Source organism: Sus scrofa, chromosome 1 (genome assembly GCF_000003025.6).
Source record: "Sus scrofa isolate TJ Tabasco breed Duroc chromosome 1, Sscrofa11.1, whole genome shotgun sequence".
In the NCBI taxonomy this organism is placed as follows: Eukaryota; Metazoa; Chordata; class Mammalia; order Artiodactyla; family Suidae; genus Sus; species Sus scrofa.
Window position 1 is genome coordinate 57,684,822 of NC_010443.5, and position 22,794 is coordinate 57,707,615.

The 22,794-nt window shown below is 45.2% G+C and overlaps 1 protein-coding gene across 1 annotated transcript in view; it reads right to left on the reverse strand.

Annotated features, from left to right (window-relative positions):
* Positions 1-22,794, reverse strand: part of MDN1 (midasin AAA ATPase 1) — a 166,141-nt gene that overhangs the window by 24,600 nt on the left and 118,747 nt on the right. The window contains 20 exon segments of the mRNA XM_021089975.1: positions 2,507-2,644; positions 6,276-6,437; positions 7,192-7,361; positions 7,538-7,693; positions 8,262-8,488; positions 8,725-9,192; positions 10,031-10,146; positions 10,645-10,750; positions 11,974-12,100; positions 12,888-13,034; positions 15,183-15,342; positions 16,658-16,853; positions 17,341-17,414; positions 18,014-18,123; positions 19,001-19,147; positions 19,743-19,775; positions 19,778-19,863; positions 20,150-20,244; positions 20,890-20,985; positions 21,866-22,101. Of these exon segments, the coding sequence (XP_020945634.1) occupies positions 2,507-2,644; positions 6,276-6,437; positions 7,192-7,361; positions 7,538-7,693; positions 8,262-8,488; positions 8,725-9,192; positions 10,031-10,146; positions 10,645-10,750; positions 11,974-12,100; positions 12,888-13,034; positions 15,183-15,342; positions 16,658-16,853; positions 17,341-17,414; positions 18,014-18,123; positions 19,001-19,147; positions 19,743-19,775; positions 19,778-19,863; positions 20,150-20,244; positions 20,890-20,985; positions 21,866-22,101 (3,050 nt within the window).

The window sequence follows — 22,794 nt, forward strand, 5'->3', positions numbered from 1 at the left end:
TATATTCCTACATAATCTACATCATATTTGAGGAAAAGACTTAGGATTGCTATCCCTTTCATCATGGCTGAATTTTTTAAGTCCTTTTTTTAAAATATAAAAGCAGAGTTCCCATCATGGCTCAGCGGTAACGAGCCCGACTAGTATCCATAAGGATGCAGGTTCGATCTCTAGCCTGGATCAGTGGGTTAAAGATCCGGGCATGGCCATGAGCTGTGGTGTAGGCTCGGATCCTGCATTGCTGGGCCTGCAGCTGCAGCTCCGATTCAACCCATGGCCTGGGAACTTCCATATGCCCCATGTGCAGCCCTATAAAGCAAAAATAATAATAATAAAATATAAAAGCAATAAAAATCTCAATTTAAAAATTTCTAAGCAAAACAGAGTAAGTTCTCCTAGCACCGGAATCCTCCAAAACTAGCAAAGAAATCACCACTGTGACGTTTTGCAGCACCTTTTGATCTGTAAGTATATCAACAGATACTTATAAATATAGGTAGTATGTATCAATACCGGCCTCCTAAGACCTTTTTCAACAAAAAAAAAAGGATCATAGTTTATACAAACTATTTTTCTTTCTTAAGTTAAAAAAAGTCTGCTTTTCTTTTTAAAGTTGTTTTTTGCATTGGATTTGCACTTTAGTATTAGGTTCACTTTTTATTTTTCCCATTAAAGTACTGTGTGCTAATTAAGTTAAATTTGAGAAATATAGGAGTTCCCGTCGTGGCGCAGTGGTTAACGAATCCGACTAGGAACCATGAGGTCGCGGGTTCGGTCCCTGCCCTTGCTCAGTGGGTTAACGATCCGGCGTTGCCGTGAGCTGTGGTGTAGGTTGCAGATGCGGCTCGGATCCCGCGTTGCTGTGGCTCTGGAGTAGGCCGGTGGCTACAGCTCCGATTCAACCCCTAGCCTGGGAACCTCCATATGCCGAGGAAGCGGCCCAAGAGATAGCAACAACAACAAACAACAACAACAAAAAGACAAAAAGACAAAAAGACAAAAAAAAAAAAAAAAAAAAATTTGAGAAATACAGAAAGGCCAAAATAACAATAGTGTGTGTTTACTAGAACTTTATCACATAAACACTAGCATCACCCTTTTGGTTTCTGTTTTTTGTTTTTGTTTTTTGCTTTTTAAAGCCGCACACGCAACACATGGAGGCTCCCAGGCTAGGGGTCCAACTGGAGCTACAGCTGCCAGCCTACACCACAGCCACAGAAACATCAGATCCAAGCCACGTTTGTGATCTATACCACAGCCACAGTAATGCCAGATCCTTAACCCACTGAGCAAGGCCAGGGATCAAACCTAGTCGGGTTGGTAACACCTTAAGCTACAACAGGAACTCATCACCCTTTTGGTTTTTTATTTCTTTCCAGTTTTCCCTTCAAAGGAAGAGTGGACGTTTGAATGGGTTTATCCTTTTATTTTTAACAGACATAATCAGACCTTAAATAGAAATTTGTAGATTGCTTTAAATTTAGAATGTAAGTAATAAAAAGAAATCCCACTATCTTTTATTTCTTCAAGTCACAGCTGATTGACCTAAATGACTGAAATAGTAATGTTTAGGAGTTCCCATCATGGCTCAGCCAGGGATTGAACCCTGGACGTGGGTTCAATCCGTGGCCTTGCTCAAAGGGTAAAGGATCTGGTGTTGCCATGAGCTGTGGTATAGGTTGCAGACTGAGCTTAGATCTCACATTGCTATGGCTGTGCTATAGGCTGGCAGCTGCAGCTCCCATTAGATCCCTAGCCTGGGAACTTCCATATGCTGTGGGTTTGAGAAGTAGTAATGTTTAAAAAAAAAACAAAAAACAAAAAACAAAAAAACACTCACAAGGGCACAGAGCTTAAAATTTCAACATGTCTTAAAGACATACAAAAATAAAACCTATTAACAGCAAACAGTAGCATCATTATTTAATGCAGTTAACACTTAAAATAGCTACACTTTTAACTTTAAACAAACTATTACCAAAAATGCAGCCTAGAAAATGATCAGCAAAAACCTTCCCATTTAAAATAAAGAAATTTTATATCATTTCCCTTCCAAATTATAGCTGCAACAAATAACTGGCCTGCAAAGTTCCTTTCTGTGGTCTTTAAGCGTTTCACTTATAGCTGCTCCCCAAGCTCCGGTATTCTTTTTTTTTTTTTTTTGTCTTTTGTCTTTGTTGTTATTGTTGCTATTTCTTGGGCCGCTCCCGCGGCATATGGAGGTTCCCAGGCTAGGGGTTGAATCGGAGCTGTAGCCACCGGCCTACGCCAGAGCCACAGCACCGCGGGATCCGAGCCGCGTCTGCAACCTACACCACAGCTCACGGCAACGCCGGATTGTTAACCCACTGAGCAAGGCCGGGGATCGAACCCACAACCTCATGGTTCCTAGTCGGATTCGTCAACCACTGCGCCACGATGGGAACTCCAGCTCCGGTATTCTTAAGGTGCCTAGATTATAGTTTGAGAACCATTACCTAATAGAAAAAAATTTTTGAAAACTTACCTGTTCTTCATTCTCTATCTGGTCACTCACATCCTTCATGCCTTCGCCTTCTCCAATCCCACCGCCCTCATAGTCATGGAACTCGGTGGCTCCCTCTCCTGCTGAATCTTCCATAAATTCTTTGGGCAAGCAAAATCCCTCAAAAACAAAAAGAGTGAAAGTTAGGTACAAAAGCAATAAAAAAAAGGAATTTCCAGTCTGCTGCAGGAAAGAATACCATAAATAATTGATTAGTAAGCATTTTAAATCCGGTCGAAGTATAGCAGACTTTTGACATTTTCTTCCTTGGTGATAATAGTTATTACAGCAGCTCCTGTTGTGGCTCAGCAGGTTAAAGACCCGACTGACACTGTCTCTGTGAGGATGCAGGCTTGATACCTGGCCTCAATCTCTTAGTAGGTTAAGGATCTGGAGTTGCCACAAGCTGTGGCGTAGGTCACAGGTGCAGCTCAGATCCAGTGTGGCTGTGGCTGTGTCACAGGCCAGAGCTGCAGCGCCCATTCAACTCGTGCACTGGGAACTTCTATACACCACAGGTGCAGTCATTAAAACAAAGAAAAAACAGTTATTATGCAGTTTCAAAGCTTGATATCACATTTAATATATGAGTGTTTGACTTTGTGGAGGCATGCATGTGGTAATTTGCCATTCTGCCAAGATAAAAATTTGAATGAGGTATATATACCAGGATCACATTTAGCAGGGGTGGAACCTCTCAGTGTCTAAATCCCAAGGGGGTTTTGTCCTTCTATATCTCATTCCCCAGTCATTAAGCTTGAGAAGAAAGAGACAAGACAGGTAACCCTGCAGGTACAGCAACTCGAAGCAGGATGCTACAAGTAAGAGATTTCATTTTCACTTTAACAAGTGAAGAAAATTTTGTGTGATATTCCTTGCAGTCATATTAATCGTAATATTTAAAAATAAATAAAGATAAGGATATAGACAAAGGATAAAGAATATTCTGGGAGTTCTCATTGTGGCTCAGTGTGTTAAGAACTTGACATAATATCCATGAGGTTGTCGGTTCGATCCCTGGCCTCACTCTAAGGATCTGACATTGCCATGCAGCTGTGGCTCAGATCCGGTATTGCCATGGCTGTGGCACAGGCCTGCACCTGCAGCTCTGATTTGACCCCTAAATGTCACAGGTGCAGCCATAAAAAGAAGACTGCCTTTCCCCCCCAGATCTTGATGTAAATCTGTTGCTCTCAGGGAGTATGCTGTATCTTGCCTTGGCTGTTTGCTGCCAAGACACCTGGCATCCAGGAGGGCAAAGGATGTAGAGTTAAGAACAAGATCAGACACAGTAACAGTCCTGAAGAGTTAACAAAACTGTGTTTCAGGAGTTCCCGTCGTGGCTCAGTGGTTAATGAATCCAACTAGGAACCATGAGGTTGCGAGTTTGATCCCTGGCCTCGTTCAGTGGGTTAAGGATCCGGCATTGCCGTGAGCTATGGTGTAGATTGCAGACAAGGCTTGGATCCTGCGTTACTGTGGCTCTGGTGTAGGCCGGCGGCTACAGCTCTGATTCAACCCCTAGGCTGGGAACCTCCATATGCCGCGGGAGCGACCCTAGAAAAGGCAAAAAGACACCCCCCCCGCCCCCCTGTTTCATGTCCTAAAAGCAAAAATGAACTACTAATGTGTGAGACAAAGTGGATAGAAAAAGCAGCAAAAGAAACTAATGGCCCTCAATCAAAAATTTTATCACAGAACACAAGCTATCAAGGTATTTGTCAATCTGAGGATGAAAATATACTACAGATAAGCTATCAACTAAAAAGGTCAAGATCCAAGACCAGCAAACACTGATTGTGACTTACACAGAAACAGCTTTCTATGGATCGAATGCTTCAAGCACAACCTACATCTATGATCTTAGCACTGAGTATAACCTACTTTCACGTTCCCTCAGCATTCCTCAGAAGGGAGAGGGATACAATTCAAACACTTATCTGAAAAGAAAGGCAAACTCACTCTCAGGACATGTACTCTTAGAAAGTTGATAGAAAAATATATTTTGGTTAAAATAGTGAGATACACTATTTTAAAGAAATATGTTTCGATGTAGGTAGAATAAACCATAAAAGAAGTCAGCTGTCCTTCTGCCAGCACAGTACTGTAGTGGCTGCAGGTGGGACAGCCACTGGGCTCCCAGAGCTTTGGTTTTATCAGCACCACCTCTACCCCACGGCCCCCCCGCCCCCGGCCAAACGCACACAGGTCTGGTAAGGTCAAAGCCACTTTAGAACCTGTCAGACAAGAGCAATCATGCAAGTGGACAAACATAGCTGACCCAAATCTCAGGGCATCCTCAATATACTCTGTCCTGGCACTGTCCTTTTTATTTTTATTTATTTATTTATTTATTTATTTATTTTAATTTTCTTTCTGGCTGCGCCCACAGCGTTTGGAAGTTCCAGGGCCAGGAATCAAACCCAAGCCATAGCAGCGACCCCAGCCATAACAGTGACACTACCAGATATTTAACCTGCTGAGACACCAGGGAACTCCCTGCCACTGTCTTTTTAGGGCCACACCTGTGGCATATAGAAGGTCCCAAGCTAGGGGTCAAGTTGGAGCTGCAGCTGCCAGCCTATGCCACAGCCACAGCAACACAGGATCCGGGCCACATATGCAACCTACACCACAGCTCACAGCAACACCAAGTCTTTAACCCACTAGCAAGGCCAGGGATCAAGCCCACATCCTCACAGATACTAGTAGGGTTCATTATCAATATGCCACAATGGGAACTCCCACTATCTTTTGCATGCAGTTTCCTCCAAGAAGAGATGGGATGTAACAGTGGTTCACTGTCCATCAGATAGACGGGGCAAATCCGACACATTCATTTATCCACTATTCAACGAATGTACATATTTATCTTCCAGATAAAAGGCCTGGGCTTGTCACTCTTTTTTTTTTTTTTTTTTGAGCCTTTCCATTATTTCAGATACTCATAACTAAGAACTCTTGACTGTTTTCAAAAAGCCTAGACTTCACCTTCAGTTTATAAATTCCTATCTTCCTCAAGCGAAACATACCTATACGATAGATACTTGGATTCAGAAATGATCTTGAGGTACTAGAAACATATAAAAAATAAAAAACTACATACTCAGTTGAAGGTGTTTCTCACAAAAATGCAAATTTCACTTTAGAAATGAGGAAACTGAGGTTAACGGACTTACTCATTCTTTGAGTCCCAAACTGGACACCCTCATGACAGGACTTATGACACAGTGCTGGGCCTGTTAGATCTGTGTGCTGCTCTTGAATTTCAAGGGTAGGGGATACAATCCCTACAACTTTGGTGCTTTTCACAACACTGGCTACATGGCTGAATGACTTACCTATTACAGAAAAATGCCCCTCCTGATATTAAGAGCCCTATTACCATTTTATCATGATTAAATACAAATGACTTAAAACTTAATAGCTTTAAGGATTCATTTAGCCTATGAGTTTAGCTCAGAATTATCAGAAAAAAATTCTAAACTAGAGACGGGGAGAGAAGGGTGTGAACAGAAAGCAGCAGCCTTTAGACAGACTTGGAGCCTGGGGGCTCTGCAGGTTCTAAGACTTCAGTGGAAGCAGGCTTAGTAAAAACAGGCCAGACACAGCAGTAAAACATCCACAGGGAGAGCATACCACCTCCTGCGCTATGTGACGGTCCAAAACAAGCCCATCCACCCCAGCATTGATGGGTATGGACTATCTGGGTACCCACGGCCCCAAGGTGCTTCCCATAAACCGTCCTTACCTTCTGGGCCAGCTCCATGAAGATCTGGGCAAGCACAGCGAGCAGCTTTGCAGAGCTTCGGTGAGTTGCCAGAGACACGGTCAGGAAGAAGAGGACAAGGTCTGAGTACCTGGAGAGCATGGGCAGCAGGCGCACCAACAAGCAGCAGGCCTGGGTGAAGAGCTGGGGCAAAAAGACAGAAGGCCTGCTCTCACCGCATTTCCTCTGGGTGACAGAAATGTTCCCGGACTAGGCAGTGACAGTGACAATGGATGTGCGACATTGTGAATGTACTAAATGTCACCAATAGTATGTTTTATTCACACACACACACACCTGCCGAGATTTCTTCCTTATTCACACAAACCTTCACAAAACTACACTTTAAATTCTCAGTCACTTTAAGTCTCAGTTAATAAAATAGTTTGTTTTTTTTAAAAAATATGTTTATAAACAAATTCTACTGTTCAAAGTTTGATTCTACTGAATCAAAGTTGACACTGGAGGCAATGCTACAGAATAACATACAGGCCCTAGAAAATAAGCGGCTTCTCTGGCGTTACAGAGATGACAACCCCATCCTCTTCCGGCTCTTTGTGACGGGAATGGTGTTTGCACAGTAGGACCCACAAGCCTTCGTTATGGTGGCGACATCCACCATTAACGTCAAATGCCCAGAAGTCTGTGATTAGGATGTGATATGGATTGCTAGCATTGTTACACCTATGCATTTTAAGACGTAACCCTTATCCAGCAAGCCCTAAGCTTGCAAAGTTTTGTCAATGAGGTTTACATGTATAAAGAGATCAAGTTCTTAGTGTTTCTATCAAGGAGGCCTGCTTTGGGACCAGCCACAGAATGGAGCGAGGCAAGACTCCCTCTGCCTCTGCCAGGCCCACTATGAACAGCACGAAGCCTGCAAGGACCCACTGGTTACCATGTGCTTTGCTGCTGTGCCATCCTCGCCATACGACTTCAGCCTCTCCAGCAGCTCAGAGACAGCGGAAATGATCTTTTGCACATGCAAAGTGCTCACGTCGGCCCAGAGGTCATCCTCTAAGAGTCTTATCAGATGTCCTGACTGCAGTCCCCAAAGACCAGCTGCTTCTTTCATTCACAGAAAAGAACGACATGGTGAATAACAGAAAATAAACCCCTTTCATCTTCATTCATCCAATAATCATTTCCAACATTTGTCCTTAAATATTTAGCCATGAAAATAGATCATCAAATAAAAACTGAATCAAGTCTGAAACTAATTTTTCCCCTTATTTCAGACGTACCATCCTCTTCTTGTGGTCCTGTTTGGTCAGTGTTCTCCTCTGCTTTCTTACTGTTTCTTTCTGCTAAGTTCTGGATGGCACACAGGATGGCCCGGATGGCAGTTTCCATCTGCTCTGAAAAATCCTCTATAAACCCTTCCTCCAGTGCTTGGTTTCCTAGTCAAGTAACACAGTACAAAACAAATTTTAAAAACCAAATCATTGTTTCAGTGCCTCTAGAAATCATGAGCAATCCTCGTTTGGTGTTTTAATAAATAGCCACAGATAAAGCACCTGCTATGACTGAGCCACTGTCAAGCTGTGCTGGGTACAAAGATGAACGAGACATCCCTGGCCTAAATAAACCTACAAGGCTAGTGTCTTTGCTAAAAGAATGCCAAAAATATGAAGACAGTTAAGATGTTGTGCATAAGCACCAACTTAGTCCCAACATCTGGTGTCAGCTTTCTAGTATAAGGGAGAATTTTCTGGAACAGCAGTGAGCCTATGCTGCCTCCCCACACATACTCTAAAGTAAGCAACATGACGGCAATCCAGAAGCAAGGTACTCAAACAACAGAGGCAATGTAAGTTAAGGGTTGTGGGTTCAACCACACTTGCCTGCCTTAGCGCCTCGGACAGATATAGCTAGAAAAGAAAACAGTGTGTCTGAAGGACAATCTGGACTTTTTAAGACATTGTTCCTACGCTGGGCTTTACTCCCTTAGTGAGCAGCAGTCCTCACCTCCTTGGCCACCTGGGGTGAGCAGATGTATCTTCCAGGTAGTGAAGTCATCTGTGGCTTTATTGATCTCTCTTCTCACATATTTCAGACTCTCTACTAATGCCATTTGTGAGTCTGTTTGTTCACCCTCAACCCCTGGAAGAATGAACAAGGACTCTAGGCCTTGCAAATGAGCTGATACCTGGGACAGGCAACTCAGCCCAGAAGAGCAAACTTCAAAATCTTTCCTGCAACAACAGAAACGTCACAATGTTGAAATGAAGTGCTACCACACACACACCCCTGCATCCACTAAACTCATCACAGCTAAAGATTTATAGCAAGACATAATCCACAAAGCACTGCGCCCCTCCACTGGAAAACTGAGGACTGAAGCATGACCCCTTTCATCATTTCATCCCATTACTAAACCTGAACAACATCCACACACACAGAGGGAGAGCAAAGACATAGGCACACTCACCAAGAATGAAAGAGAGTCTCACAAGATTGCTGCCTAATTTTATCAACATCAGCTTTCACTGTTCTAATGGTTTTTAGCATCTCTGTTAATCTCTCGGTTGACTGCTGCCAAAGCTGGTCTTGTTTCCTCATCCGGCAACCGGAGGGCAGCTGATTTCTAGGAACTGGAGATGGGTAGCTCAGATCTGATGGGATATGGTCCAGCACTGCTCCAGAAAGCTGCCCTGTCTTGAGCTCTGGTGCTTCTAGACTCTGTGCCTGGGCATCACCTTGGCCTGGAGCCGGCCCCACACTGGGGCAGCACTGGAGGAGCCAGAGGAGCTGCTCAAGCAGGATCTGGCTCTGCATGGCCAGGTGCTGCAGCCTCTCCGTCCACTGCTGAACCCCATCCTGAGGCGGGAAGGCCACGGGGTAGACAGGCGGCCCCGTAAGCCTGCCATGAATCTCTTGCACACAACTGAGCAGGTTCCTGTGCAGAGAAACAAACCCACGGGGAAAACATATGGCACCTAAACTGTGTCACCAAGCTGTCTGTAATAGTAAATTTGTTTACTTCTGAATGAAATTCAGGCTTTCCCACATACATAGGAAAAGAGGATTCCCCCAGACAAGTAAAAAGCCTGTTAAAATGCCTTCCAAAGTACATGAACCAGCCCCCAGTGCTTAGATACGCCCTCTGAGTATCAGAAGTATCAGCACTCACTGCTTACCACCCGCCCCTCCCAGCCCTCTCACATCCAGCACAGCTCTGCAGTGACTCAACTGCCAGTTTGTTTGTTGTTTAATCTAGTAAATGTAATATACTTTATTAGGTAAGTTCTTATGAGTGGAGAAGAAAATGCTGAAGCTGAAGTGATTATAGTCTATAATACTACCTCTCAGCCAAGAATCCACTCAGCAGATGATGACAGGTTTCTGAACTGTCCTCATCTTTTAAATATCTATTTCCAGTAAGGAGCATCATGGACAGTTCAGCAAATTGTAACTCTGCGGTCCATAAAGCTTAACTAGTCGAAGCCGATTCACATCTGATCTATGCCAGAGACAGGGACACCCCAATACCAGGAACACAACTGTACCCCTCAGCCCACAAGGACACCCCCATTCCAATAGACCCAGGTGTGGTTCGGCTGTGACAGTTCTGGCATCTTACTTGGCCCTGAACTCATCCCCTAGAGATGCAGAGGCATCACCACCAAAAACGAGGAGCAGAGCGACCTGCTTCTCGGGGCCTCAGACTTCACAGTAGCACTAAGCTGCACACAATGCTCCTGACTGTGCTGCAAAGGCTGCCAGTCAACCCATACCTGAGGAGGATCCATTGCTCTGTCAGCAAGGTCAGTGAGCGCCGCTGCCGGATAAGCACCTTCATCAAATGTGCCGAAAAACCTTTACACCGCTCCACGTTGCCTGTGCCCATCTCCTGGCAAGGCAAGAGGGAAGAGGAGAGCATGCTGGGGGCTGCCAACACTGCTCCATGCTGCACCCCTGGGGGGCCCAGCTCAGGGAAGCGTGGAGGTGCTGCCCTCTAGAGGTGACATGCGGGCCCCTGTGAGCAGCATTGCTCCAATTATGCTTCCACAGACACTGACGTTCCCTGAAAAGGAACCAGGTTTATCACCAAAATTGGGTATCTGTGGTCTCGTCTCAACTTACATGGGGGGAAAAAGACCTGAGGGGGGCATTCTCAATCTGAAGTTTTTCTTCCATAATTTTTCTTATGCATTTGGTCCTGAGTAATAAGACTTAGAAGACACTCTCTAATAAACACAAAATTACAGATATTTATGTAAGTTTAATGATGTTCTGCAAAAAGCTCAGTCACTGTCACTAATAGGCTGTGATCATGTGACAGGGTCTGAGGATGACAGGAACAGGAATGTCCCTAGGCCCCAACAATCCCAAGGATCCATCATCCTACCTTGGCAGGAGCTGCTAGGGCAGCACTAAGCCTGGCGTGCCGTGCAAGAGAGCGATAGAAATACTTTTGGCACCCATCCCATGAAGAGGAGATTTCTGTAAGCAGCCTGGAGAAGAAATCAATATGATTTACTTAATTAAAACCACTATCTCCACCCCAGATCCTGAGCACTCAGGGACTGGTCTATTTAGCCACAACCCAAAGCCAAGAGTCTGAACAGATTTATTTCTGTGAGGACTCATGCAGTCAGGCACTCAACAGTCCTTTATACAAAGGATGTATTTATTACACACTTAGCACTGAAAGTACAGTGGAAATAAATTATGACAATATGGTTTCCTTAACAGAAGTGTTATAACTCTCTTGGCAGTGGAGGCAAGGGTTCATAAACTCTGATGCCAACAGAAGCCACACAGACCATGTACACGATTAAGGAGAGCCAAGCCCAGAATGATGCGTGGCAATGACAGCTGACCTCAGTGAGGGAGAAGCAACAGGGACTGTTATGACCATTGTGAACCTGAGAGCATGTGTCCTGGAAAAAGAGTGCTATAGCTAACTTCTGACCGCATGGGAAGGCAAGCACACATGGCCAAATTTTCCCCAAAAACTGAAAATCCAGAATGCTTCTATAAAATTTCCACTCCTTACAATGTGTTGAATTCAAATTTAAGGCACTTGACAGGGCCGCTGAGCAAAGAAAAAACAAATGTATATGCTGCAGTCAGCCCATTCCAACAACCTCTGCTATAGTTACTATCAGTTAAAACAGAGCGGGAACTCCATCTCTCTTCAACAGGCTCTCAAATTCAAGAATGTATTGGAACTTAGAAGAGGTTCATGTATATAGAATAGTTAAAAATATAGCCATTCTCTCACACATTTTCACCTGGATTTTTTTTCAAATCAAGTGAATAGACCTCAGGACAAAAATAAAGTTCAAACAAACAACAACAACAACAAAAAACAAAACAAACAAACCAGGAGAGACAGATACTAGGAGAAAAAAATGGAAAGAAGAAAATCAACAACGACTAACTACTAACACATGCTTTTGACGTTTTAAGTGGCCCCTTGTTTGTCTCACCCCCCAGACCCCCAACAGAGCTCGAACCACCCAATGTTTCTCACAGGATGGGAAAGGAAGGGAGGAGAGGAAAAGAAAATTGATGCTTACTGAGTGTTCGCCACCTGCCAGTCCTGAGCCGGGCACTTTTCTAAATTTACTTTTATGGCAACACTAGGACAGGAATACTGCTATCCCCACTTTGGCAAATGAGAACACAGAAGCTTAAATGACTTGCTCCATTTATAATTAAAAACACAAACCTAGAATCAGCTTCCTGAGTGCTGCTGACTATAGACAATGCACTCCGGAGGTCCAACGGGTGAAGATGAAGCATCTCTTGAGGGTTTTTGGAACGGGCCCAGGAAATACCTTTGCGATATGACAAACCTAGGAAATCAGTAGCATGTGTTTAAATAAACTCAGAAGAGAATGAGTGTGCCAGGCATAATCCCCAATGCCACTGTTGCTCAAAGTCAAGTCCTGGGAACAGCAATGCCCAGAAGCTTGTTAAAAAAGCAGGCTCTAGGGCCCTGCCCCACACCTACTGAAACAGAAGCTGCTTCTGCACTTTAGCAGGCTCCCCAGGTGATTCATACATGAATCAGTTTGAGAAGCATTGCTCTCTACGCAACGTTGGAAGGGCGTGCTGCACAACATATGGTGATGAAAACAGAAAACATGGTTTCTGAGCCTTATTACAAAACTGTGAAACTCTGAGAATCACAAATGGTTCATCATAGGATTTCATGTGTGTGACTGGAACTCTTAGAATGGCACTTCAAAAACTTTGCCTGCCACCTTATGCATCCCACCATCTCAACTGTTTCTAGAAATTCCCCCCAAATCACCCAAATTATTTTTCTTCCTAAAAGCAGGTGATTAAACTTCACTGTGTTTTCTTTTGCTTTTGCTTTTTAGGGCTGCAGGTGTAGTATATGGGAGTTCCCAAGCTAGGGGTTGAATCAGAGCTACAGATGCTAGCCTACGCCACAGCCACAGCAACACTAGATTCAAGCCTCATCTGTGACCTACACCACAGCTCTCAAAAATGCCAGATTGTTAACCCACTGAGCAAGGCCAGGGATCCAACCGGCATCCTCATGGGTACTAGTTGGGTTCGTTTCTGCTGAGCCACAATGAGAACTCCCATTGTATTTTCAACTGAGAACCTTACCAGTTTTTGCAAGGTGTTTAAAGAGGTCTGCTAAAGCTCGCTGCTTCTGCATGAGAATATGCTTGGCTTCTGACCGCTGCTTCTCCTTCTCTGAGGAGGGCTCCACCTTTAAGCTCTGCAGCTCACTCACAGAGGAAATTACTTGACCTGCACAGGTAACATGGGGCAAACACAGAGATTTCAAGGAATTTTCAGTGTACTCAGATCACCCAAGACCAAAGACCTTTAGAAAAACCAAGACCAGGTGTCATTCATCCTTTTATCTAACACAGTCCCTAGCATTTGGCCAATTCTAAATAACTAAACTGATCAAGATGCATGATAAAAATACATGGGGTTTCATATCTCTTGACAATTAACAATCCAAATAAAAGTAGTTTTTGTTTTGTTTTGTTTTTTGGGAGGTGCCCCACAGCATATGGAGTTCCTAGGCCAGGGATCAGATCTGAGCTGCAATTGCGACCACAGCCACAGCAATGCCAGATCCTTAACCCACTGTGCTGGGCCAGGGATTGAACCTGTGTCTCAGTGCTACAGAAACACTGCCAATCCAAGTGCACCATAGTGGGAACTTGTGTTTTGCCTTTTTAATTCAGTAATTTTATAATCAATCAAGCAAAAACCACTTATTGTGCATGGAATGATATTTTGATTTACACTAGAAATTTTTAAAACTTGAGGAAGATTTCCAATATATACAACTCATACATACAACTCAATATCTGAGCTCCTACATTGTACCTGGTACTTGGTAAACATTCTTTCAACCTGCACAGCTCCAGAAGAACTCATCTGTAGCCACTCAAAGAGGCTCAGAGATGTCTAGTCACCTTCTAAAGGCCATTCAGCTAAAGAGCAGACCTGAAGTCAGGACCCAAACCCTGGCCGAACTGACTCCAAAGCCCAAATTCTTTCTCCAGCACCATGTTACCTTCCTGAACACCCTCGGGCACCTATTACAGGAGGGTGCCACCAACCTGCCACAGGCGGTGTTACAGACTGTGTAACCCCAAATCCATGTTGAGATCCTAACCCCAGTACGTCAGGGTGAGATTGATTTTAGAGACAGGGCCTCTGAAGAGGCAACCGAGGTTAAAATGAGGCCTTAGGGGTAGACCCTAATCCACCTGATTGCTGTCCTTAAAAAAAGAGGAGATCAGAACACAGAAAAGGCATCTACAAAAGCCAAGGAGAGAACTTTGGACTTTTTAGCCTCTAAAACTGTGAGAAAATAAATTTCTATCGTTTAATTTTTATAGTTTCTATCATTTACCCAAACTGTGGTACAGTTGACCCCTGAACAATGCCGGTTTGAACTGTGTGGGTCCATGTACACACGGGGTTTTTTTCAACAGTAAATACTGAAATGCTACTCAAGCCTGCGTTGGGTGAATCTTTGAATGTGGAACCAAGGATACAGAGGGCCAATCGTAAGTTACATTTGGATTTTCCAACTTGCACAGGGTTGGCACCCTAGCTCCCACACTGTTCAAACGTCAGCTGTACTTTGTAAGACAGCAAACAAGTACAGGCAGCCTAGTCCTCCAGGTAAGAGCCAGCACACCACACACACTGCACTGCCAGTGCAGGAGTTGGAGAACCCTTTGCATCTTACAGAGTGTGTCCTTTCCAGGAGACACATATGGGATCTCTATTCCACTAACTCTCAACATGAGGCTCAGGCAGACAGGGCATCTGGAACAATGGCTGTTAAGCTATTCTAACAATATTTGGGAAAAAAAAAAAAAAAGATCTCCTTGAAATCAGACCGCAGCCTCCCTGAAGGACAGCTTCAGTCTGACGCCACACTCACTGGGACTGGGGGTGGGTTGAGGTGGGGGAAGTGGTAAAAGGCTGCCATGGGCCGGAATAATCTATTAAATTCTGGGTTCCCCTTCCCAGCCATTGCTGTCAGACTACAGAGCAAGGACAGCTGGGGAGATGGGACTGCGCCTCTCTGAAGTGAGGGGAAATAAAAGAGGACTGTGAATGAATCTTCCTTCAACTCAAGGGAGACAGCACTGAGAGGTGGGACGGCTTCAAGACTCTAGGAAACCCACCTCTGTGCCTCTTTCCTGTTGCCCTCAACCAGTGAGAGCTGATGTGGACAAGGCTATCGTAGAAAATAGCTCAACACCGCACTAGTCTGCAGAAGAGGACGAGGGCAAGAGGAAAACCACAATGACTGAGGGGTCTCAGGCTGGTTTTTAACCCACTTAACACTACTTGAGATGTCCAAGAGGACCCAGGTATCCCCCAACCACCCTCCCTGCCCTCCCCGCGTGCGGCACCCACCGGTGAACTGGTCAAGGCCCTCCACGAGGTGGGGCAGGCGGCTCCCCTCCATGAGCTCCAGGCACACCTTCCTCATGCGTTTCACCAGCTTTGGCAAGCGACGCAGAAGCTCCCCCTCGGAGGGGAGAGGGGCGCCCTGACCTTGTTCTAGAACCATGGCCTAGAGACAGAGCAGAAGCCAGTGTTGAGGCGAGAACATAATAACAGCACAGACGCAGGGTGCTGGGCTGAAATGCTGCCCTCACCCCCACCCCCGCCCCTGCCGCACACCTGACTCAGCAAACAGGAAACCCTCCTCTCCCCGCCTCTGAAGTCTCACAAGAACAAAGGTGGCCTCATCAGAACTAAAACCGCACATGCCGGGCATTTAGAAAGGGAGAAGCCCCAGGTCCGCATCGCCTGCTATGCTCGGCACCAGGGAAATGGAAATGTGCTTCCGCCACGTCCAGGGCACAGACAGTGTCACTGCTACGCCTCTGTTTCCCAGACACACCAACGAGGCCATACTCCTCTGCCAAATCCTACTTCTACTACCAACTCTCCCCACCCTCCAACTCCTGGGTAGCAGTTCAAATGCCAGGAATCCACATACTACAGGAAGGGATACTAGGCAGAGGGGAGAGCTGTTGTCCACCGGGACAACACTTTCATTCCTACTTTTTCCTGCGGAATCCCAAATCCCTGTGCTGTCTGTCATCAATAGCAAATCAAAAACTCTGATCAGCACCACAGAAGCAGTGAGCTGATGAGTACAATCAAAAGAAAATAAATTTGGCAGCCATATCACACATGTCATGGCTGTATGCTCCATTTCTATCATGCTTTCCAAACTACTGAAATACTTAAAATAGCTTAAGAAACACCACTGCTGCCTCTACAGACCCCGGATGGGAAAGAAATACAATACAAAGGCAGAGCTGGGCACTCTTGGGAGTGCTCCCTGCACCTGATATGAGGCAAGGATGCCCATCCTGCAATAGACCTGTTCACCCAAGGTCTTGGTTACTGTTCAAATTTGCAGGAATTTCATAAGCCAGCTCTTAATTCCTGGTGCTTGAAACTGGCCATGGTGGGAAGTATATACATAGTCAGTCACTAGCAACCCCTGCAAATAGCACATCACTGCACACGTCCACTCCCTGAAAGCAGCTTCACCACGTGGGAGCCTAAGGCAGCGGCAACGCCCTATGCCTAAACTCATGCTTCACCTCTTTCCTCACACACAGAGGAAATACAGGTAAGCACAATAGTCATCTCCCCTGGCTAGCACTACACTTCCAGCATATTCCAGGACTAACACTTTCTGCCATATTCTGCAGCAAGGGCAAGCAGACAAATACCAACTCAACCACTAGTCCCCAGAGCAGGACTTCAAAAGCATTTCCTCACGTAATTCTAAGGACACTCCTTCCACACAAAGCATAGGCTCCCTGATTAGCTCAGAAATAAGCAAACACTGTCCCACCAGCTAATACCTGGGCAGCTGCTGGCCGGGCTAACAGGGTCTCCCTTAGTGCCCTGTTCAGACTCTGAATGGGGGTCTCATTCTCAGCTGCATCTGTTGGCCTTGGCAAAAAGTCCAGCTGTTCCTCCTTGTCACTCTCCACCAGGGATGACCGGCAGGGTTCACTCAGGACAGCTTCAAATTTCTTCATGAATTTAAAGAGGGTCCTGCCCCAGGTAATGATGGAGATGAGCAGAAAAAAATTTGGATGGAAAGTGAGCAAATATGTAAATGACACCTTAACACATATATAGATAACTTAATAACCTATACCTCTAGTATACAATGAGCTCCTTAGAAATTCATAATTTTTATTTAAGAAAAAAGCATGACAGGTATTGTTTTCTCCCTTTTCTAGAAGGAAAAACAAGCCAGGAATGGTGGGATCATTCTGCTCAAGGTCAAAGGCGAGCAGTGCAGAGAACTTGACCTTCCACAGCGCACAGCCTGCTCTGCATCTGGCACATCAATTCTTCCTACGGAGAAACTCTGCTTTGGGTGGAAGGTGGCAGTGCGGGAAAGCCAGCAAAACAGTCTAGTGTTTTTTAGTGAGTCCAAGGCAGTGCAAATCAGGCCTTTTAACAACCTAGTCATGCTGTCCATCATTCAGTATTTCTCAGTTTTGGTCATTCCCAGGTTTAAAAGATGAATTACCTGTGTGTCTTTTCCACAGATTGTTTAATAGACCAGAAGCTGACATCATTCCACTTGGATATCTTAACAAATTCCTGTAAGATAAAGGAAGCTCAAGGAATGGCTTTACAAGGCTGGTGTCATTCTGTTTTAGATCATCTGTTTGCCAAAGACCAGAGCCCTCTCCATCCCAAACACAGGACTGTAAGTGAACAAGTAAAACAAGTCTAATAGAGCAACCACATGCTGGTCTCGAAGCAGTGCCAAAAAAAAGTTTAGCTGCAAACAGTGGGTCACTACGTGCTCTAGCTTAAACCGGGGCTGGCTCCACAACCAGTGTGAGTATTAAAAAGATGATCCCCCCACTGCCACTCCAGCACCTCACAGACCGACACTAGATGGCGCTCCTCTGAGGTGAAGATCAGCCTGGGCAAGACCAGGGGAGCAGCCCTGACCCACCCTCTTAGGGGCCTCTGGTGGGGGCCACTCCACAGAAGCTTCACACACGAGGCAGGTCAGCAATGGAGATGATGCCACAAAATGCAAAACCTGCCATCCTACCTGGCAGTTGCAATGCTCTCCTCCATTGCCCAGAGCCCCCTGCCTCACTGTGAAATAGACTAAAGAACACAACTGAGGAAGAACTTGCTGATTTTCTTCTCCCAAGAGTGACTATGACAGGTGTTCATCTTACCTTAAGCTCTTTTTCCAGGGGGGAACGAAGTTCCACAATTTTGGCCTGCACCCGGTCAAAGAATTGTTTGTAATAATGGTACAAATTCCATAGAACACTGCAAAGTGAATCTGGAAGAAACAAAAAGGAAACAAAAATACCACAGTTGCTGCATGTGCTACGGGCTTCACCTATCAGTGATGATCCTTCCTCATTACTCTCTAGGCCAGGAGATTACAGCCAGCATAGCACATGCAGTTTATTTACCGGCTCACCAGGGAGCCAGGGTTAGCAGTTCCCAGAGATGCAGGCTGTCAACGCTACCCTATTTTTTTCATTTCAGTTTGTAGTGGATTTTGTGGTTGCACTTTTGTTCTTAAAGATGGTATACTCAGATGTTCCGCCAAACTCACAATTTCAATCCCTTCCTCAAACTCTTATTGTAAAATCAGCAGCAACAGAGTCTGTTTTAAAAGATGGCACATTTAAGAGGCTCGCCCTGACTGTTCATTCATATAAATCTATATTCATTTACAGTGACAGTTTTATCTAAACTGCTGTGGTCAGGGACAGTAATTGACAATAGTTTTATGTACAGTTAGCTGATAACGTGGCAGAGTTCTCCCAAGATCAAAGAACCCAGTAATGGCCTGGATCAAGCAGGAGCTTAGCAGGCATGTGCACTGTCTAGACAGAGAGATGTGCTGCCCCAACAGGCCAGCTCCCCAGTCTGCATCTGGTGATTTACCTCTGCCACGGTTCACCAGTCAGGGCTTCACTTAAAACCAGTCCGTACTTGACTGTAATGTTTTTCTTCCTGTCTTCCTGAATCACATTCAAGTGGCAAACAACCAAAAGTGTCTTGTTTAAAACCTGGTATGCAACAAGACACCTGTCTCATGTGGAAAATTCAAAGCCTAAATAATAACCGTTTGAACACTGTAGGGTAAAATTAAAGAAAAAATAGTGTGTACCTATATATATGTATATACATATATATCCCCTTACCTTTTCCTTCAACTTGCGGCATCAGCAAGACATGACAATGGAAAACCAGTAACATCTGAAGTCGTATGTGAAATTCTCCCAGTGAGGATCCTTCAATAAATGCTTGTAATGTGCTGACCAGCAACATCAGGGTCATCTGTTTGTCATCTTTGGAGATTCAAAGAGGAAAATATACATGTGCCTGATACCATCACTCCCTGTCATAACACTGCACGCAGTCAACTAAGGAATCCCAAGGGATGGCCGTTAAGTAGAGACACCAGTTAAAATGAAGCTTTGGGGCAAGAACCACAGCTACATTCCAAACTGGCTTAACAACTATAGCCACGCTCAGGGTATATGTGAAATACACTCACAGCAAATTAGGAAACTGAATTATGAGGCACTTGATCTGAATATGAGATGAAACTCTTAAATCAGGCATGTTAACTACAACCTCCCCAGGACAGAAGTTTTTTCTTTGCCTTGCCTCATGGGTACAGAGAATAAGGAAACCTCCTCTTATGACTAGCTCTCTCAACTCTGAACAAGTCACTTAAACCTCTGACTTTCATTATTACTCTCAGCAAGAAAAGAACCACACAGCTTTCTAGGCTGAGTCCTCAAGAATTGCACGCAAATGACGCAACTTATGTGAAAGCAGTGGGGAGAGACATGGGAACAGGTAAACTCCAGACCCTGCAGCATTTTGAGCTCAGCCTGGACCCTCTCAATAAGCAGGGAATTTACAGATAGGTGTTACCTTCCTGCTCTTCTGTTTGTTCCTGCATGTGTTCTCAAGCATCTGATAGATGGAGAACCAGTGCTTGGTGGATTTCTCAGTGTGGCGCTTCATGGTATTGTCCAAACTCATGGACCAGCAGCTGAAACGGGGGAGAAGAGGCTGAGGGGGCATTTAAGGGAACCCACTGAAATATCTCAAATCACAGAAGCAGGAGATAAGTGTTCACTCTTCTCTCCTTCCAAGTGGAGACGGAGAAGCTGCCAGGGTGCTGCCTCTGGGATGTATGCTGTTATCTGGCCTCAGGTCATTTTAACGCCTCTGTGATTAATGACTGGAAAGCACATTCTCTAGCTGACCTACTACACAAACCATCCAAAGACGATGTCCCTACCGCGTAAGTTGGGGACAGGAGGGAAGTCACTCACTTCAGTTCCAGTTTACGCCAGCGGATGATCATCTGACTGACCAAGTCAAGGTGCTTCCGCAGAGAGAGAGCTCGACTTGCATTCTCCTCCCAATCCTGAAGAAACAAAGAAAAAATTTATTATGGCCATTCATCAGTCCCCTGATCACCTCCTCCCTTAGGAACATCCTGGACTTGACTCGAGTGAAGACCACTGGGACCTTAAACATCTTTTACACAGATCTACAGTAACGCATTTACATTCCACTTATCCAGCTTCAAGTTCTTCCTGGTCACTTGACAACCGCCAGCAGAGCTGAGCCGAGAGGGAGGCAAAAAGCACAGGATTTGGAGACCCAAGTCTGAATCCCTGCTGTTAGTTACATGACCCCTCTGAAGTTCAGGGCCCCAACCTGAAATTCAGGGAAGGCCCAGACACTCCAGAGGCTGACAGGCTGATGGGTGATGACTGCAGGCATCTAGCTGGTCTGAAGGCCAACCTGGAAGTCCTGCCAGCGAGCCCTCAGGACCGGTGGACACTGCCCCCCTGAGAGAACAGTAGAGCCAGGTTCCCCCAGTGCCCCATGGAGACAATGGCTTCACTTGTAATAATCTGACCTTATGCCAGAAAAACCAAGGAGGCACACCCTTTTCCAACTCAAACTATAACATCCTATCCCTCTAATAATAAAGGTGTCATAAGAGAATCTCTTTTCAGTTGATTACAAACTAATATGAGGACTAGAGAGAGAATTATCTCACCTGTGCCTTTGCCAGAAGGATCTCTAAGCCATTCAGGAACTTTGAGATGGGGCTGGAAAGTGGGAAACTACGAATTCTGTCCATTACAACCAGCAGCTGCAAGGGAAAAAGATGTGGGCAACCTTGTGGGGCAACCAACCACCAAAAAGTTAGAGGTACTGAAGAGAGGCCTGACTGGGAGTCTCATGCAAAGGCCCTGCTTCGCAAACACTTATGGAAGCTGTGGATGAAACTTCCAGGGCTGCAGACCTTGCCAGAGATAAATACTTTATCTGTTGCATTACTCTGGAAATAAGATTGAGTCTGATAAAATAATCACTTGTTTACTCTCTGTTATCAAGAGTTATTTCAGGAGTTCCCGTCGTGGCGCAATGGTTAATGAATCCGACTAGGAACCATGAGGTTGCAGGTTCAATCCCTGGCCTTGCTCAGTGGGTTGGGGATCCGGCGTTGCCACGAGCTGTGGTATAGGTTGCAGACTCGGCTCGGATCCCGCGTTGCTGTGGCTCTGGCGTAGGCTGATGGCTACAGCTTCAACTGGACCCCTAACCTGGGAACCTCCATATGCTGTGGAAGCGGCCCTAGAAAAAGGCAAAAAGACAAAAAAACAAAACAAAACAAAACAAAAAAACAAGAGTTATTTCAGAATCAGCTGAAGATCACGGAGCAGCATCAGAGTTAATTTGCCAATCCAGAAAAATCCAGGTCCTTGCTAGTATAAGGATGAGCCTGGACAAAGGGAGCAACACAGCAGCATTTCAATACAGGAACAGCAAACCCTGGACAACAGACAAAATCAGCAGAATCTCAAAACATCATCCACACAACAGCAATACAAACTGGCACAACCATCCTAGTGCCTAGTGAGTAGCGCCTCCCCCCACAGTGAGGTTCTGTAAAGCTCTGTATGCATGTCCCATTGGGCAAGGTAATGCCCTGAGGACAGTGAAAGGCTGCCTCCTCAACTCTGCCCTACCTGCTCCAGCGCCGGGTGTTCTGGCCAGTCCTGCAGCAGCCGGGTGACAGCCTCTGAGAAGCCTTGAAGCACAGGTTGGCAATGCCGAGCTTCTGGGACATTGGGGTGCTGATAGAAGTCATAGGGCCCATCGGGTCTCACTATCAGGTCTGAGGTCGCCTCCCCAAAGAGTGTGTTATGGGACAGGGTGCAGGCTAAAAGTTGGCTGCCGAGGAGTTGGTCATTCAGCTCAACTCCTGTCAAGTTAACAAGATCACAGTAAGGTCAGTATCAGGTTACAAAGAGATCAGTCAGCAACAAGCTGACAATGAACAACAGGGACTAATGAAGCAAGACACCACAACACCATTCACCCCCGAATCACACAAACTGTGACCCCCACAACACAGTGGTCACCAAAATCTGCCAACTTTCTGGGATATACACAGGAACTCAGAAACTGCCTACATGTAAATTAAGAGGGTGCAAAGTTAGGTCCGACGGATTCAAATTCCCAGTTTTTGTTGCTCTTCTTAGTAGGCAGAGTGACATTTAAAAAGCTTCCTTCCTACTTGCACAGAACAACTCATGAGGTCATGTAGGAAACCACATCAAGTCATATATCCTATGAGGTTAATTTCTGGGTTCCCACGCTGCTCCCAGGAAAATATCACCTCCTTGTTTTTTCCTCTAGCAGCTTCAGTGCTTTTCTAATGACTTCAGCTTTAGCACTGAAGCTGTTAAGAGGGAAACTGGAAATAATGCAAAGAAATGAGACCATTCAAACTAAGCCTATATCCTTATTTTCTTAATCTCTTTATAATAAAATATTCAAAGGATGAAAATCCATATTTATTGCAGAATTTTAATTTTTTGGAGTTAGTCCTTGAAAAGCTAGAGAAATTCCATCAATAAGGAATTTCACCAAAAAAGGGAGATAATAGTTTTAA